This window comes from Scyliorhinus torazame, chromosome 7 (genome assembly GCF_047496885.1).
Source record: "Scyliorhinus torazame isolate Kashiwa2021f chromosome 7, sScyTor2.1, whole genome shotgun sequence".
NCBI classification, from domain to species: domain Eukaryota; kingdom Metazoa; phylum Chordata; class Chondrichthyes; order Carcharhiniformes; family Scyliorhinidae; genus Scyliorhinus; species Scyliorhinus torazame.
The window spans coordinates 175701599-175720102 of NC_092713.1; the positions used below are offsets into that span (position 1 = coordinate 175701599).

At 47.5% G+C, this 18504-nt stretch overlaps 1 protein-coding gene across 1 annotated transcript in view; it reads right to left on the reverse strand.

Moving 5' to 3' along the window:
• The window catches only part of ssbp1 (single-stranded DNA binding protein 1), a 292709-nt gene that overhangs the window by 19416 nt on the left and 254789 nt on the right, over positions 1-18504 (reverse strand). Inside the window, exon 5 of the mRNA XM_072511820.1 lies at positions 5733-5820. Coding sequence (XP_072367921.1) covers positions 5733-5820 — 88 coding nt within the window. The remainder of the gene's footprint in view (positions 1-5732; positions 5821-18504) is intronic.

The following is an 18504-nucleotide window of genomic DNA, read 5'->3' on the forward strand; positions in this document are numbered from 1 at the left end:
GAATTGCCAAATTTGCTCCTCCTTTAGCCAGGTTTCTGTTATCGCAATAACATCATGTTGCCATGTGTCTACTTGTGCCCTTAACTCACCTATCTTGTTTGTAATACTCCTTGCATTGAAATATAAACAGTTCAACCCCACCATTCTCCCTTGCTGCAGACTTTTTCAACTTTGCTTCTCCTGTAATTCCAAGTCTATCACAACATCTTCTACCTCACTAGCTAATGTTATCTCCCCATTTTCCCAATCAGATTTTGACCTATCTGATCCTACTCCTGGAGTCCCATCCCCCTGCCACTCTAGTTTAAATACTCCCCTACAGAACTAGCAAAAGCTGCTGCAAGGACATTGGTCCATGCACCGCCCAGGTGCAACCCGTCCAGTTTGTACAGGTCCCACCTTCCCCCGAACTGGTCCCAGTGCCTCATGAATCTGAACCCTTGCTAGCTACACCACCTCTCCAGCCACGCATTCATCTGATCTATCTCCCTGTTCCTGCTCTCTCTAAAGCATGGAACTGGGAGTAATCCTGAGATTACTACTTTTGAGGACCTACCTTTTAGTTTATATCCTAACTTCCTGTGCTCAGCTTGTAAGTCCTCATCCTTTAGTTTACCTATGGCAGGGAAGGGAGTGCAATGTTCCTCCTGCAGGATGTTTGAGGTGAGGGATGCCGTTAGTGTCCCTGCTGATTTTACCTGCAGGAAGTGCTGCCATCTCCAGCTCCTCCAAGACCGAGTTAGGGAACTGGAGCTGGAGTTGGAAGAACTTTGGATCATTCGGGAGGCAGAGGGGGTCATAGATAGCAGCTTCAGGGAATTAGTTACACCAAAGATTGGAGATAGATGGGTAACTGTAAGAGGGACTGGGAAAAAGCAGTCAGTGCAGGGATCCCCCGCGGTCGTTCCCCTGAGAAACAAGTATACCGCTTTGGATACTTGTGGGGGGGACGACTTAACAGGGGTAAGCCATGGGGTACGGGCCTCTGGCACGGAGTCTGTCCCTGTTGCTCAGAAGGGAAGGGGGGAGAGGAGCAGAGCATTAGTAATTGGGGACTCGATAGTCAGGGGCACAGATTTTGTGGGAGCGTGAGAGACTCACGTTTGGTATGTTGCCTCCCAGGTGCAAGGGTACGTGATGTCTCGGATCGTGTTTTCCGGGTCCTTAAGGGGGAGGGGGAGCAGCCCCAAGTCGTGGTCCACATTGGCACTAACGACATAGGTAGGAAAGGGGATAAGGATGTCAGGCAGGCTTTCAGGGAGTTAGGATGGTAGCTCAGAACTAGAACAAACAGAGTTGTTATCTCTGGGTTGTTGCCCGTGCCACGTGATACTGAGATGAGGAATAGGGAGAGAGAGCAATTAAACACGTGGCTACAGGGATGGTGCAGGCGGGAGGGATTCAGATTTCTGGATAACTGGGGCTCTTTCTGGGGAAGGTGGGACCTCTACAGACAGGATGGTCTACATCTGAACCTGAGGGGCACAAATATCCTGGGGGGGAGATTTGTTAGTGCTCTTTGGGGGGGTTTAAACTAATGCAGCAGGGGCATGGGAACCTGGATTGTAGTTTTAGGGTAAGGGAGAATGAGAGTATAGAGGTCAGGAGCTCAGATTTGACGTCGCAGGAGGGGGCCAGTGTTCAGGTAGGTGGTTTGAAGTGTGTCTACTTCAATGCCAGGAGTATACGAAATAAGGTAGGGAACTGGCAGCATGGGTTGGTACCTGGGACTTCGATGTTGTGGCCATTTCGGAGACATGGATAGAGCAGGGACAGGAATGGATGTTGCAGGTTCCGGGGTTTAGGTGTTTTAGTAAGCTCAGAGAAGGAGGCAAAAGAGGGGGAGGTGTGGCGCTGCTAGTCAAGAGCAGTATTACGGTGGCTGAGAGGATGCTAGATGGGGACTCATCTTCCGAGGTAGTATGGGCTGAGGTTAGAAACATGAAAGGAGAGGTCACACTGTTGGGAGTCTTCTATAGGCCTCCAAATAGTTCTAGGGATGTAGAGGAAAGGATGGCGAAGATGATCCTGGATAAGAGTGAAAGTAACAGGGTAGTTATTATGGGAGACTTTAACTTTCCAAATATTGACTAGAAAAGATATAGTTCGAGTACATTAGATGGGTTGTTTTTTGTACAGTGTGTGCAGGAGGGTTTCCTGACACAGTTTGTTGACAGGCCAACAAGAGGCGAGGCCACATTGGATTTGGTTTTGGGTAATGAACCAGGCCAGGTGTTGGATTTGGAGGTAGGAGAGCACTTTGGGGACAGTGACCACAATTCGGTGACGTTTATGTTAATGATGGAAAGGGATAAGTATACACCGCAGGGCAAGAGTTATAGCTGGGGGAAGGGCAATTATGATGCCATTAGACGTGACTTGGGGGGGGTAAGGTGGAGAAGTAGGCTGCAAGTGTTGGGCACACTGGATAAGTGGAGCTTGTTCAAGGATCAGCTACTGCATGTTCTTGATAAGTATGTACCGGTCAGGCAGGGAGGAAGGCGCCGAGCGAGGGAACCGTGGTTTACCAAAGAAGTGGAATCTCTTGTTAAGAGGAAGAAGGAGGCCTATGTGAAGATGAGGTGTGAAGTTTCAGTTGGGGCGATGGATAGTTACAAGGTAGCGAGGAAGGATCTAAAGCGAGAGCTAAGACGAGCAAGGAGGGGACATGAGAAGTATTTGGCAGGAAGGATCAAGGAAAACCCAAAAGCTTTCTATAGGTATGTCAGGAATAAGCGAATGTCTAGGGAAAGTGTAGGACCAGTCAAGGACAGGGATGGGAAGTTCTGTGTGGAGTCTGAAGAGATAGGCGAGATACTAAATGAATATTTTTCGTCAGTATTCACTCAGGAAAAAGATAATGTTATGGAGGAGAATGCTGAGCCCCAGGCTAATAGATTAGATGGCATTGAGGTACGTAGGGAAGAGGTGTTGGCAATTCTGGACAGGCTGAAAATAGATAAGTCCCCGGGACCTGATGGGATTTATCCTAGGATTCTCTGGGAGGCCAGGGAAGAGATTGCTGGACCTTTGGCTTTGATTTTTATGTCATCATTGGCTACAGGAATAGTGCCAGAGGACCGGAGGATAGCAAATGTGGTCCCTTTGTTCAAAAAGGGGAGCAGAGACAACCCCGGCAACTATAGACCGGTGAGCCTCACGTCTGTAGTGGGTAAAGTCTTGGAGGGGATTATAAGAGACAAGATTTATAATCATCTAGATAGGAATAATATGATCAGCGATAGTCAGCATGGCTTTGTGAAGGGTAGGTCATGCTTCACAAACCTTATCGAGTTCTTTGAGAAGGTGACTGAACAGGTAGACGAGGGTAGAGCAGTTGATGTGGTGTATATGGATTTCAGCAAAGCGTTTGATAAGGTTCCCCATGGTAGGCTATTGCAGAAAATACGGAGGCTGGGGATTGAGGGTGATTTAGAGATGTGGATCAGAAATTGGCTAGCTGAAAGAAGATGGGAAATGTTCAGAATGGAGCTCAGTCACAAGTGGAGTACCACAAGGATCTGTTCTGGGGCCGTTGCTGTTTGTCATTTTTATCAATGACCTAGAGGAAGGCGCAGAAGGGTGGGTGAGTAAATTTGCAGACGATACTAAAGTCGGTGGTGTTGTCGATAGTGTGGAAGGATGTAGCAGGTTACAGAGGGATATAGATAAGCTGCAGAGCTGGGCTGAGAGGTGGCAAATGGAGTTTAATGTAGAGAAGTGTGAGGTGATTCACTTTGGAAGGAATAACAGGAATGCGGAATATTTGGTTAATGGTAAAGTTCTTGAAAGTGTGGATGAGCAGAGGGATCTAGGTGTCCATGTACATAGATCCCTGAAAGTTGCCACCCAGGTTGATAGGGTTGTGAAGAAGGCCTATGGAGTGTTGGCCTTTATTGGTAGAGGGATTGAGTTCCGGAGTCAGGAGGTCATGTTGCAGCTGTACAGAACTCTGGTACGGCCGCATTTGGAGTATGCGTACAGTTCTGGTCACCGCATTATAGGAAGGACGTGGAGGCTTTGGAGCGGGTGCAGAGGAGATTTACCAGGATGTTGCCTGGTATGGAGGGAAAATCTTATGAGGAAAGGCTGATGGACTTGAGGTTGTTTTCGTTGGAGAGAAGAAGGTTAAGAGGAGACTTAATAGAGGCATACAAAATGATCAGGGGGTTGGATAGGGTGGACAGTGAGAGCCTTCTCCCGCGGATGGAAATGGCTGGCACGAGGGGACATAGCTTTAAACTGAGGGGTAATAGATATAGGACAGAGGTCAGAGGTAGGTTCTTTACGCAAAGAGTAGTGAGGCCGTGGAATGCCCTACCTGCTACAGTAGTGAACTCGCCAACATTGAGGGCATTTAAAAGTTTATTGGATAAACATATGGATGATAATGGCATAGTGTAGGTTAGATGGCTTTTGTTTCGGTGCAACATCGTGGGCCGAAGGGCCTGTACTGCGCTGTATTGTTCTATGTTCTATGTCTTAGGTACCAACGTGTACCACGACCACTGGCTGTTCACCTTCCCTCCCCAGAATGCCCTGAGCCACTCCTTACTCGTGTTTTCAATGCCTCTATTAATTAAACCTAGGATGCTAAATGCTTCATTAACTGCTCTCAACATGCGCTGCCATATGCAACTAATTATGTACATATACATCGAGGTCTCTTGTCTGACCAATCCACCAACATGTCTATGTCCAATGAAGTTCACGACTATCCTCATCACAGTTGACAATGTTTTCAATTTTCATATCATCTGCAAATTTTGAAACCATGCCCTGAACACCCTAGTCTAAGTCATTAATATTTATCAGGACGAGCAAGGGTCCCAACACCGGTCCCTGGGGAACTCCACTACAAACCTTCCTTCAAACTGATAAACAACTATTTCTCACGGACTCTCAGTTTCCTGTCACTCAGCCAATTTCTTACCCAAGTCCCTACTTTCCCTTTATTCCATGAGTTAGAATTTTGCTCGCAAGTCTGTTGTGTGATACTGTATCATATGTGTTTTGAGAATATACATACACTACATTAGCAGCATTGCCTTTATCAACCTTCTCTGTTAACGCCTCAACAAACCCCGGAAAGTTAGTTAAGCATGGTTTTCTCCTAAATAATCCATGTTCTGGGCTTTATAGACAGTGCAGAAAAGATTCACGAGATTGATTCAAGGGCTGAGGAGCTTCAGCTATGTCATTGGATTGGAGAAGTTGGTATTGGTGAAGAGGAGTTTGAGAGGAGAGTCGATTGAGATGTTCAAAATCACGAGGGTTGTGGACAGAGTAGAGAGAGAGAAACTGTTCTTATTGGTGGAAGGAACAACAGCCAGAGGGCACAGATTTAAGATAATTGGTAATAGAAACAATGGAGATACGAGGAAAACTGTTTTCATGCAGCGAGTGGTTTGAATTTGGAATACAGTAGAAGTTGGTTCAATGCAGGCACTCAAGAGGGAGTTGGTTTATTATGCAAGAAGAAAGTATGTGCAGGGTTACAGGATGAAGGAGGTGTAATGACACTGGCTCCTTTGGAGAGACAGTAAAGACATGACAGACCAAATGGCCCTCCTCCTGTGCTGTAACTATTCAACTATTCTGTGATTCTGTCTATTCATTGATTGCTGGTGACATGGAAACAGAGTGAACATTTTCCAACATCTGATAACCAACCTCAGCTCAAGACAGACATGACACAAAGTGCTCTGTGAATATAGTGTGACTCCACGTACCCCTTCTTCACATACTGATAAGCCAAATCTCTCAGCCCAGGTCTGAATATGGAAATTCGATGCCATGTTGTCTTCTGGCTGATGTCACCTGAAACAATTTAGCAACAACATTAACAAACCACTACTCATTATTCAGTCTGATACACATCACAAAGTGTCAAGGAAATGCTCATAGAGTAATAGATGTTTTACAGCATGGAAGCAGGTCCATCGGCTCAGTTTGTCCATGCCACCCAGTTTCTATCACTAAGCTAGTCCCACTTGCCCGCATTTGGCTCATATCCCTCTATACCCACCCTGCTCATGTAATTGTCCAACTGTTTTTTAAAGGAAAAAAATTATCCGCCTCTACCTCTGCCAACCTGTTCCAGATATTTGACTCTCTGTGTGAAAAGATTTCCCCTCTGGTGTCTTTTGTATCTCTCCCCTCTCACATTAAACCTATCGTGTCATTTATCCTCTCATGCACGGCTTTTTGAAAGGTTTGTCCGTTTAGTCCCAGTAAACTGATCCAGGCCTCTCAGCACCCATCCTTGGAAGTGAAAAGCAGTCAGTACAGAATGAAGAATGAATGGTTCAAAGGAAAAGAGGCGATGGTCGTGATGAGAGAGGGTGAATGGAATAATGGGACTGTCAGGGGCTGGGTTATGAGAAAGCAATGAATCCTAAACATCTTGCCAAGGTCATCCCCACACCCCCACTACTTGCCTTCAAACAACCGCGCAACCTCAAACGAACCATTGTGTGCAGCAAACACCCAGTCTTCAGAACAGTGACCACGACACCACACAACCCTGTCATGGCAATCTCTGCAAGACGTGCCAGATCATCGACATGGATACCACTATTACACGTGAGAACACCACCCACCAGGTACGCGGTACATACTCGTGCGACTCGGCCAACGTTGTCTACCTCATACGCTGCAGGAAAGGATGTCCCGAAGCGTGATACATTGGCGAGACCATGCAGACGCTGCGACAACGAATGAATGGACATCGCGCAACAATCACCAGGCAGGAATGTTCCCTTCCAGTCGGGGAACACTTCAGCAGTCAAGGGCATTCAGCCTCTGATCTCCGGGTAAGCGTTCTCCAAGGCGGCCTTCAGGACCCGCGACAACGCAGAATCGCCGAGCAGAAACTTATAGCCAAGTTCCGCACTCATGAGTGCGGCCTCAACCAGGACCTGGGATTCATGTCGCATTACATTCATCCCCCACCACCTGGCCTGCAAAATCCTACCAACTGTCCTGGCTTGGTACAATTCACACCTCTTTAACCTGGGGTTACCCCATCTCTGGATCTGTAAAGATTTAATCACCTGCTAATGCTCGCATTCCTAGCATTGTTTGGCATCTTTGAATTTGTCTATATATGTGTTTCTGGAACAGACCTCTTCATTCACCTGAGGAAGGAGCAGCGCTCCGAAAGCTAGTGACATCGAAACAAACCTGTTGGACTTTAACCTGGTGTTGTAAGACTTCGTACTGTGCTCACCCCAGTCCAACGCCGGCATCTCCACATCCTAAAGGAAGGGCTATGTTTTCCCCTCAAATCTGCAATTGTTGGTGGCTCTCAGATTTGCATGCACCTCCCATCTATAAAACCTTGCCCTCTTTTTCCTGCTTCTCCAAATGTTGAAGTCTGCCCTTTAGCATTCTTTCAGAAATTGCTAAAAGCTGAGGAATTTTATTCCATCATCATGAGTGAACTCCGCGAATACCTCCTGAGAAATCAGGGTTACTTACATCCTCTGATGGTGAATCAAAATTGTGGAATTTGGAATCATAGCTCCAGGCAAACCCATAGGGTGGAATTTTCTGTTTTGGGGATGAAGTACAGTGATGGGTGTGTTTTGTGGCACATTTCCCACAGTGATGTGGGAAATCGCACCCAATTTAACACTTGAAAACTTATTAATTGTGCAGCAATGAGTAGTGATCTGAATCACATGGCAAGGTGGGCATTGATTTGTTTGCGCCACTGTTTGCCCCTCTGTTCCACGATACTCCCTAAGGTCATGGGGTTGAAGGTCCAGGCACCAAACTCAAATGCCACCCAAACACATACATTACACTCAGCAGGCTCGCTGTGTGCAGAACCTGGCTCCATCGAAGAAAAACAGCTGCCCTGCTTCAGCAATGACTTCCTCTCATCCGGGGATGCTGTCATCACTGGAATCCCCTCTACTCAAGGGATGGCTCTAGGAGGCCCACCAGCCTCACCTCGCTGGCCTGGGAGGTAAAGGATGCGAGTGAGGTCAGCTCATTAGGCTCCTGTCTGAGAAATGCCATCCAGTGCAGGAAGTGGATGAAAGTTCTGATCAGATTCGCCAGGGTAAGTCAATCTTCAGCTCTCACCAATCTCACTGTCATAATGCCATCTGGAATTTAAAGGATTCCACTTCATTCGTAGTATCAGCTGGGAGCATGTCAGCACGGATTGTCTCACAGACACATGGTCACCAGCATCTCATCTATCAAGCTGCACAAACTCCGTCTACAACCTTTACTGGAGACAGTTCAGCACACACAGCAGGCCTATCCAAGCTTCCTAACCTCTCCACCATTTTTCCTCACCATGTTTCATTTATCTCACATCCAGCCCAATCTTGCCCATAACTGGAACATAGAACATTACAGCGCAGTACAGTCCCTTCGGCCCTCGATGTTGCGCCGACCTGTGAAATCATTCTAAAGTTCATCTACACTATTCCCTTATTGTCCATATGTCTATCCAATGACCATTTGAATGCCCTTAGTGTTGGCGAGACCACTACTGTTGCAGGCAGGGCATTCCACGCCCTTACTACTCTCTGAGTAAAGAACCTACCTCTGACATCTGTCGTATATCTATCTCCCCTCAATTTAAAGCTATGTCCCCTCGTGCTAGACATCACCATCTGAGGAAAAAGGCTCTCACTGTCCACCCTATCCAATCCTTTGATCATCTTGTATGCCTCAATTAAGTCACCTCTTAACCTTCTTCTCTCTAACGAAAACAGCCTCAAGTCCCTCAGCCTTTCCTCATAAGATCTTCCCCTCCATACCAGGAAACATTCTGGTAAATGTCCTCTGCACCCTTTCCAATGCACGCAATACTCCAAATGCGGCCGCACCAGAGTTTTGTACAGCGCAACATGACCTCATGGCTCGGAAACTCAATCCCTCTACCAATAAAAGCTAACACACCGTACGCCTTCTTAACAACCCTCTCAACCTGGGTGGCAACTTTCAGGAATCTATTTACATGGACACCAAGATCTCTCTGCTCATCCACACTGCCAAGAATCTTACCATTAGCCCAGTAGTCTGTCTTCCTGTTATTCCTTCCAAAATGAGTCACCTCACACTTTTCTGCATTAAACTCCATTTGCCACCTCTCAGCCCAGCGCTGCAGCTTATCTATGTCCCTCTGTAACTTGTAACATCCTTCCGCACTGTCCACAACTCCACCGACTTTAATGTCATCTGCAAATTTACTCACCCATCCTTCTACGCCCTCCTCCAGGTCATTTATAAAAATGACAAACAGCAGTGGCCCCAAAACAGATCCTTGTGGTACACCACTAGTAACTGGACTCCAGTCTGAACATTTCCCAATAACCACCACATTTTGTCTTCTTCCAGCTGGCTAATTTCTGATCCAAAACTGCTAAATCACCCTGAATCCCATGCCTCCGTATTTTCAGCAGTAGCCTACCGTGGGGAACCTTATCAAATGCTTTACTGAAATCCATATACACCACATCAACTGCTTTACCTTCAGCCACCTGTTTGGTCACCTTCTCAAGGAACTCAATAAGGTTTGTGAGGCACGACCTGCCCTTCACAAAACCGTGTTGACTATCTCCAATCAAATTATTCGTTTCCAGATGATTATACATCCTATCTCTTATAAACCTTTCTAAGATTTTGCCCACAACAGAAGTAAGGCTCACTGGTCTATAGTTACCTGGGTTGTCTCTACTCCCCTTCTTGAACAAGGCGACAACATTTGCTATCCTCCAGTCTTCTGGCACTATTCCTGTAGACAAAGATGACTTCAAGATCAAAGCCAAAGGCTCAGCAATCTCCTTCCTAGCTTCCCAGAGAATCCTAGGATAAATCCCATCCGGCCCAGGGGACTTATCCTATTTTCATACTTTCCAGAATTGCTAACACCTCTTCCTTATGAACCTCAAGCCCTTCTAGTCTAGTAGCCTGAATCTCAGTATTCTCCTCGACAACACTGTCTTTTTCCTGTGTGAATACTGACGAATAATATTCATTTAGCACCTCTCCTATCTCCTCGGACTCCAAGCACAACTTCCCACTACTGTCCTTGACTGGCCCTACTCTGACCCTAGTCATTCGTTTATTCCTGACGTATCTATAGAAAGCTTTAGGGTTATCCTTGATCCTACCTGCCAAAGACTTCTCATGTCCCTACCTGGCTCATCTTAGCTCTCTCTTTAGGTCCTTCCTAGCTAACTTGTAACTCTCGAGCGTCCTAACTGAACCTTCATGTCTCATCTTTATACAAGCCTCCTTCTTCCTCTTGACAAGTGTTTCGACTGCTTTAGTAAACCACGGTTCCCTTGCCCGACCACTTCCTCCCTGCCTGACAGGGAGATACTTATCAAGGACACGCAGTAGCTGTTCCTTGAACAAGCTCCACATTTCCACTGTGCCCATACCCTGCAGTTTTCCTCTCCATCCGATGCATCCTAAGTCTTGCCTCATCGCATCATAATTGCCTTTCCCCCAGATATAACTCTTGCCCTGCGGTATATACCTATCCCTTTCCATCACTAAAGTAAACTTAATCGAATTGTGGTCACTATCACCAAAGTGCTCACCTACCTCCAAATCTAACACCTGTCCTGCTTCATTACCCAGTACCAAATCCAATATGGCCTCGCTTCTCATTGGCCTATCTACATACTGTTGTCAGGAAACCCTCCTGCACACATTGGACAAAAACAGACCCATCTAAAGTACTCAAACTATAGCGTTTCCAGTCAATATTTGGAAAGTTAAAGTCCCCCATAACAACTACCCTGTTGCTTTCCCTCCTATCCAGAATCATCTTTGCAATCCTTTCCTCTACATCTCTGGAACTTTTCGGAGGCCTATAGAAAACCCCTAACAGGGTGACCTCTCCTTTCCTGTTTCTAACCTCAGCCCATACTACCTCAGTAGACGAGTCCTCATCAAATGTCCTTTCTGCCACCGTAATACTGTCCTTGACTAACAATGCCACCCCTCCCCCTATTCTACCACCTTCCCTGAGCTTACTGAAATATGTAAATCCCGTTGCCTGCAACAACCATTCCTGCCCCTGCTCTATCCATGTCTCCGAAATGGCCACAACATCGAAGTCCCAGGTGCCAACCCATGCCGCAAGTTCACCCACCTTATTCCAGATGCTCCTGGCATTGCAGAAGACACACTTTAAACCACCTTCCTGCCTGCCGGTACACCCCTGCAACTTTGAAACCTTACTCATGACCTCACTACTCTCACCCTCCTGTATACTGGTACAATTCAGGTTTCCCAAGCCCCTGCTGAACTAGTTTAAACCCTCCCGAAGAGCATTAGCAAATTTCACCCCCAAGGATACTGGTACGCCTCTGGTCCAGGTGTAGACCATCCCGTTTGTAGACGTCGCACCGACCCCAGAATGAGCCCCAATTGTCCAGAAATCAGAAAGCCTCCCTCCTGCACCATCCCTGTAGCCACGTGTTCAACTCCTCTCTCTCCCTATTCCTCGTCTCGCTATCACGTGGCACAGGTAACAACCCAGAGATAATAACTCTGTTTGTCCTAGATCTAAGTTTCCACCCTAGCTCCCTAAATTCCTGCCTTACATCCCTATCCCTTTTCCTACCCATGTCGTTGGTACCTATGTGGACCACGACTTGGGGCTGCTCCCCCTCCCCCTTAAGGATCCCGAAAACACGATCCGAGACATCACGCACCCTGGCACCTGGGAGGCAACACACCAACCGCGAGTCTCTCTCGTTCCCACAGAATCTCCTATCTATCCCCCTAACTATGGAGTCTCCAATGACTAATGCTCTACTCCTCTCCCCCCTTCCCTTCTGAACAACAGGAACAGACTCTGTGCCAGAGACCTGTACCCCGTGGCTTACCCCTGGTAAGTCCCCCCCCCGTCCCCCCCCAACAGTATCCAAAGCGGTATACTCGTTACTAAGGGGAACGACCACAGGGGGTCCCTGTACTGACTGCTTCCTTCCAACCCATCTCACCGTCACCCATCTATCTTTATTCTTCGGAGTAACTACATCCCTGAAGCTTCTATCTATGACCACCTCTGCCTCCCGAATGATCCGAAGTGCATCCAGCTCCAGTTCCCTAACGCGGTTTCTGAGGAGCTGGAGATGGGTGCACTTCCCACAGATGAAATCAGCAGGGACACTGACGGCGTCTCCCACCTCAAACATTCTGCAGGAGGAACATTGCACTACCTTCCCTGCCATCTCCTCTAGATAAAAAAAAGAAAAAGAAAGAGCTTACCTGTTATTCACTCCCCTTCTTAGCAAGCACTCACTCAGCAACCTCTGTGCCCCGCTCGAAAACACCTGAGGGAAAATAAAAGAAAAACTACTTACCAGTCACCAGCCAGTCCCTTACCTGCAGGCTGTGATGTCATGGTTCAACTTCTTTCGACTTCTACCTACCCTCGAGCCTTCCTCTTGATCTTAACAGCGGTTGTTGTTTTTTTGGTTAGAGGAGGGGGTAGGGAGGGAAACACTTAAGAAGTGTTTCGGGTTTAAGTGTCACTTGACAACAGCTCCTCCACAAACCACCTTCAAGTTAGGGTGAACAGCTAGGGTCTCTTGCTGAGGTACACCTTCAAGTTAGGGTGAGCACACGGACATATGCAAATTTCCCCCGCAACAGGGTGATATCCAAGGCAGAAGGAGGGACAGCAGCCATCCATGAGCTCACCTACTTTGAGAAGAATGCTGACAGGCTGGTGGGTGAAGACAAAGATCGTTCCTGTGGAGGAGGTGAGATGGGTCTCTCCCAGAAAGCCAGTATGGTTGAGCCCTTCACGAGTTGACATCCTGATAATCACAGTGAATGACTCGCAGGCCCAGACAATGCTCCAGACCAATCATAAGCCCAGACCCCAGGCCACCTCACAGGAGGATGCATCAAATGAAGAGCCATTATTGCATTCATCTGCACCCGCCTCCAGCGTAGAGACACACACTCAAGTGGGTCGTCAAACTAGATTAGGCTCGGGGTCACATTCTGGGGAACACCTCACTGACATGCAGTGACAGCCCAGGTTTCTGGTACTTGGGGGTGCTGCTGGAGAACAGGCATTCATTGAATCAGAATCAGATGATGAAACCATTGGAAACAAGTATTGCACACATGCTGGGGATGCAAAGATAACTCAATAGCCTTGGGAGGGTTAGCTCTAATTGTTTTTCAAAATTAATTTTTTGCAGTGAATGGTAGGACCTCAGGGAGTATCATGGACCAGAGGGACCTTGGAGTTTAGGTGCACGGTTCTCTAAAGCTGGAGTCACAGGTAGATAGGACAGTAAATAAGGCTTTTGACATGCTGGCCTTCATCAGTCAAGGCATTGAGGAGAAAAGTTGGGAAGTTATGTTGCAATTGTATCGGACGTTGGTGAGGCCGGACCTGGAGTATTGTGTTCAGTTTTGGTCGCCTTGCTGTAGGGAAGATGTTATTAAACTGGAGAGAGTGCAGAAGAGATTTACAAGGATGTTGCTCGGACTCAAGAGACTGAGTTATAGGGAGATTGGGCAGGCTAGGACTTTTTTCTGTGGCGCGTAGGGGGACTGAGGGGTGATCTTATAGATGTGTATAAGATTATGAGAACATGGATAGGGTGAATGCACTCCGTCTTTTTCCCAAGTTTGGAGAATCGAGTACTAGAGGGCATAGGTTTAAGTTAAGAGGGGAAATAATTAATGGGAACTTGAGGAGCAACTATTTTACACAGAGGGTGGTTGGTATGTGGTACTCCTTGGAGGAAGTGGTTGAGGCAGGGACATTGACAACATTTAAAAGAACTTGGACAGATCCATGCATAGGAAAGGTTTAGAGGGATATGGGTCAAATGCAGGCAAATGGGGTTAGCTGAGATGGGCTTTTTGGGTGGCATGGACCAGTTTGGGCCGAAGGGCCTGTCCCCGTGCCATAGATTCCGTGATTCTATGAGTTGCCTTCAGTGGCAGCACAAGACCTGCAGCCATAATGGTCGCTGCAATCATCAGAGACACATCTCAGTATCTACTAAACGCAAAGGTGCACCCACGGTGCTGTTTGGGAGGCAGATCCAGGATTTTGACCCAGCGACAGTGCAACAACGGTAATATCTTTCTAAGTCAGGATGGAGTGTTGGGAAGGGAGCTTGCAGGTGGTGGTGCTCCCATGTGGTCTGCTGCCCCTCCAGACGGTAGCCATATTAGGTTTGGAAAGTGCTGCCTAAGGAACCTTGGTGAGTTCCTGCAGTGCATCTTGTAGAGGGTACACACGGCTACCACTGCGCGTCAGATGTGAACGGCATTGTCTTTTACTCATCTCCACACAGCAGTCTTCTGTGGTGGACCCTCAGTCGTGCAAGTTACCTCCGTGAGATCTCCTCATACTCTGGGCCTTGCTGGTGTAACCCTGGGTCATGAACCCCAGGCCTTGGAACATAAAGACACCCACTGAGGGAAAACAAATCCCACACTCGAAGGGGCCACTGAAAAACGTAACTGCACACGATGATTCCACTGAGAAACCCAATCCTACACCCGAGGTCCTAACGCGACCCCACACTGATGTTCCCACTGAGAACCCTGACCCCACACCCGAGGCATCCACTGAGAAAACAACCTCACGCCCGAGGCAAACACTGAGAAAACCAACCTCACGCCCGAGGCATCCACTGAGAAATCCAACCACACACCCAAGACACCTACTGAGAAAACCAACTCTACACCCGAGGCACCCACTGAGAAAAACAATCTCACACGCAAGGCTTCAACTGAGAAAACCAACCCCACATCCGAGAAACCCACTAAGAAACCCGACCCCACACCCGAGGCATCCACTGAGAAAATTAATCCCACACCCGAGGCACCACTTAGACAACCAATCCCAAGCCCGAGGCATCCACTGAGACAACCAACCCCAAGCCCGAGGCATCCACTGAGAAAACTAATCCCAAGCCAGAGGCACAGACTGAGAAAACTAATCCCACGTCCGAGGCATAGACTGAGAAAACCAATCCCAAGCCTGAGGCATCCACTGAGAAAACTAATCCCAAGCCCGAGGCATCCACTGAGAAAACCAACCCCACGCCCGATGCATCCGCTGAGATAACCAAGCCCACACCCAAGAGACCCACTGAGAAAACCAACCCCACACCTGAGGCACCCGTTGAGAAACGTAATCCCATGCCCGAGGGATCCACTGAGAAAACCAATCCCACGCCAGAGGCATCCAGCAAGAAAGCTGATCACAAGCATGAAGCATCCACTGAGAATACAATCACCAACCCGAGTCACCCTCTGAGAAAACCAACACCAAACCAGAGTCACCCTCTGAGAAAACGAATCCCACACCCGATGCATCCACTGAGAAAACCAACTCCACACCCAAGACACCCACTGAGAAATCCAAACCCAGCCGAGACATCCATTGAGAAAACCAACCCCAACCCCTAGACACGCCCTCTGAAAACCAACCCCACCCCCCGAGACACACACTGTGAAAATCAATCCCACACCTGACGCATCCACTGAGAAAACCAACTCCACACCCATGACACCCACTGAGAAACCCGACCCCACACCCGAGGCACCCACTGAGAAATCAAACCCCACACTCGAGAAATCCACTCAGAAAACCAATCCCACCCCCGAGGCATTCAGAGAAAGCCAATCCCATGCCCAAGGCATCCAGAGAAAGCCAATCCCATACCCAAGGCATCCTGCAAGAAAATTAATCCCAAACCCGAGGCATCCGGTGGTGTTGGAGGCGTAGATGGAGCAGAATTTGTAAAGAGCATCCAGGAGAGTTTTTTTAGAGCAGTATGTAAATAGTCCAACTCGGGAAGGGGCCATACTGGACCTGGTATTGGGGAATGATCCCAGCCAGGTGGTTGAAGTTTCAGTCGGTGATTACTTTGGGAATAGCGATCACAATTCCGTAAGTTTTAGAATACTCATGGACAAAGATGAGAGTGGTCCTAAAGGAAGTGTGTTAAATTGGGGAAAGGCCAAGTGTAACAAAATTCAGCAGGAGCTAGGGAATGTGGATTGGGAGCAGCTGTTTAAGGGTAAATTCTCATTTGAAATGTGGGAGTCTTTTAAGGAAAGGTTGATTAGAGTGCAGGACAGACATGTCCCTGTGAAAATGAGGGATAGAAATGGCAAGATTAGGGAACCATGGGTGACGGGTAGAATTGAGACACTAGCTAAGATGAAAAAGGAAGCATACATAAGATCTAGGTGACTTAAAACTGATGAAGCTTTGGAGGAATATCGAGAAAGTAGGACAAATCTCAAACACGCAATAAAGAGGGCTAAAAGGGGTCATGAAATATCTTTGGCTAACAGGGTTAAGGAAAATCCCAAAGCCTTTTATTCGTATATAAGGATCAAAAGGGTAACTAGAGAAAGGATTAGTCCACTCAAAGACAAAAGAGGGAATTTATGTGTGGAGTCAGAGGAAATGGGTGAGATTCTTAATGAGTATTCACCAAGGAGAGGGACATGACGGATGTTGAGGTTAGGGATGGATGTTTAAATACTCTAGGTCAAGTCGGCATAAGGAAGGGGGAAGTTTTGGGTATTCTAAAAGGCATTAAGGTGGACAAGTCCCCAGGTACGGATGGGATCTATCCCAGGTTACTGAGAGAAGCGAGGGAAGAAATAGCTGGGGCCTTAACAGATATCTTTGCAGCATCCTTGAGCACGGGTGAGGTCCCGGAGGACTGGAGAATTGCTAATGTTGTCCCTTTGTTTAAGAAGGGTAGCAGGGATAATCCAGGGAATTATAGACCTGTGAGCTTGACATCAGTGGTAGGCAAACTGTTGGAGAAGATACTGAGGGATAGGATCTATTCACATCTGGAAGAAAAAAGACTTATCAGTGATAGGCAGAATGGTTTTGTGCAGGGAAGGTCATGTCTTACAAACCTAATAGAATTCTTTGAGGAAGTGCCAAAGTTAATTGATGAGGAAATGGCTGTAGATGTCATATACATGGACTTCAGTAAGGCATTTGATAAAGTTTCCCATGGCAAGTTGATGGAAAAAGTGAAGTCGTATGGGGTTCAGGGTGTACTAGCTAGATGGATAAAGAACTGACTGGGCAACAGGAGACAGAGAGTAGTGGTGGAAGGGAGTGTCTCAAAATGGAGAAAGGTGACTAGTGGTGTTCCACAAGGATCTGTGCTCGGACCACTGTTGTTTGTGATATACATAAATGATCTGGACGAAGGTATAGGTGGTCAGATTAGCAAGTTTGCAGATGATACTAAGATTGGTGGAGTTGCAGATAGCAAAGGGGACTGTCAGAGAATACAGCAAAATATAGATAGATTGGAGAGTTGAGCAGAGGAATAGCAGATGGAGTTCAATCCTGGCAAATGCGAGGTGATGCATTTTGGAAGATCCAATTCAAGAGCGGAATATAAGGTCAATGGAAGCGTCCTGGGGAAAATTGATGTACAGAGAGATCTGGGTGTTCAGGTCCATTGTACCCTGAAGGTGGCAACGCAGGTCGATAGAGTGGTCAAGAAGGCATACAGCATGCTTGCATTCATCGGACGGGGTATTGAGTACAAGAGTTGGCAGGTCATGTTACAGTTGTATAGGACTTTGGTTAGGCCACATTTGGAATACTGTGTGCAGTTCTGGTCGCCACATTACCAGAAGGATGTGGATCCTTTAGAGAGGGTGCAGAGGAGGTTCCCCAGGATGTTGACTGGTATGGAGGGGGCTAGCTATGAAGAAAGGTTGAGTAGATTAGGATTGTTTTCGTTGGAAAGACGGAGGTTGACGGGGGACCTGATTGAGGTCTACAAAATTATGAGAGGAATGGACAGGGTGGATAGCAACAAGCTTTTTCCAAGAGTGGGGGTGTCAATTACAAGGGGTCATGATTTTGAGGTGAGAGGGGGAAGGTTTAAGGGAGATGTGCCTAGAAAGGTTTTTACGCTGAGGGTGGTGGGTGCCTGGAACGGTTTGGCAGCGGAGGTGGTAGAGACGGGCACCACAGCATCATTTAAGATGCATCTAGAGAGATATATGAACGGGCGGGGAACAGGGGGAAGTAAATCCTTGGAAAATAGGCGACAGGTTTAGATAAAGGATCTGGATCGGCGCAGGCTGGGAGGACCAAAGGGCCTGTTCCTGTGCTGTAATTTTCTTTGTTCTTTTGTTCTATCCACTGATGAAACAAATCCCAAACCTGAACCACCTACTGAGAACACCAATGCCACATCTGAGGCACTGACTGGGAAAACTAATACCAGGCCCGAGGCGTCCACTGAGAAAACCAATCGCACACCCAAGGCTTCAACTGAGAAAACCAACCCCACATCCGAGAAACCCACTGAGAAAACCAAGCCCACACCCGAGAGACCCACTGAGAAACCCTACCCCACACCCGAGGCATCCACTGAGAAAAACCAATCAACACACCCGAGGGACCACTGAGAAAACCAATCCCAAGCCTGAGGCATCCACTCAGAAAACCAATCCCACACCAGAGGCACAGTCTGA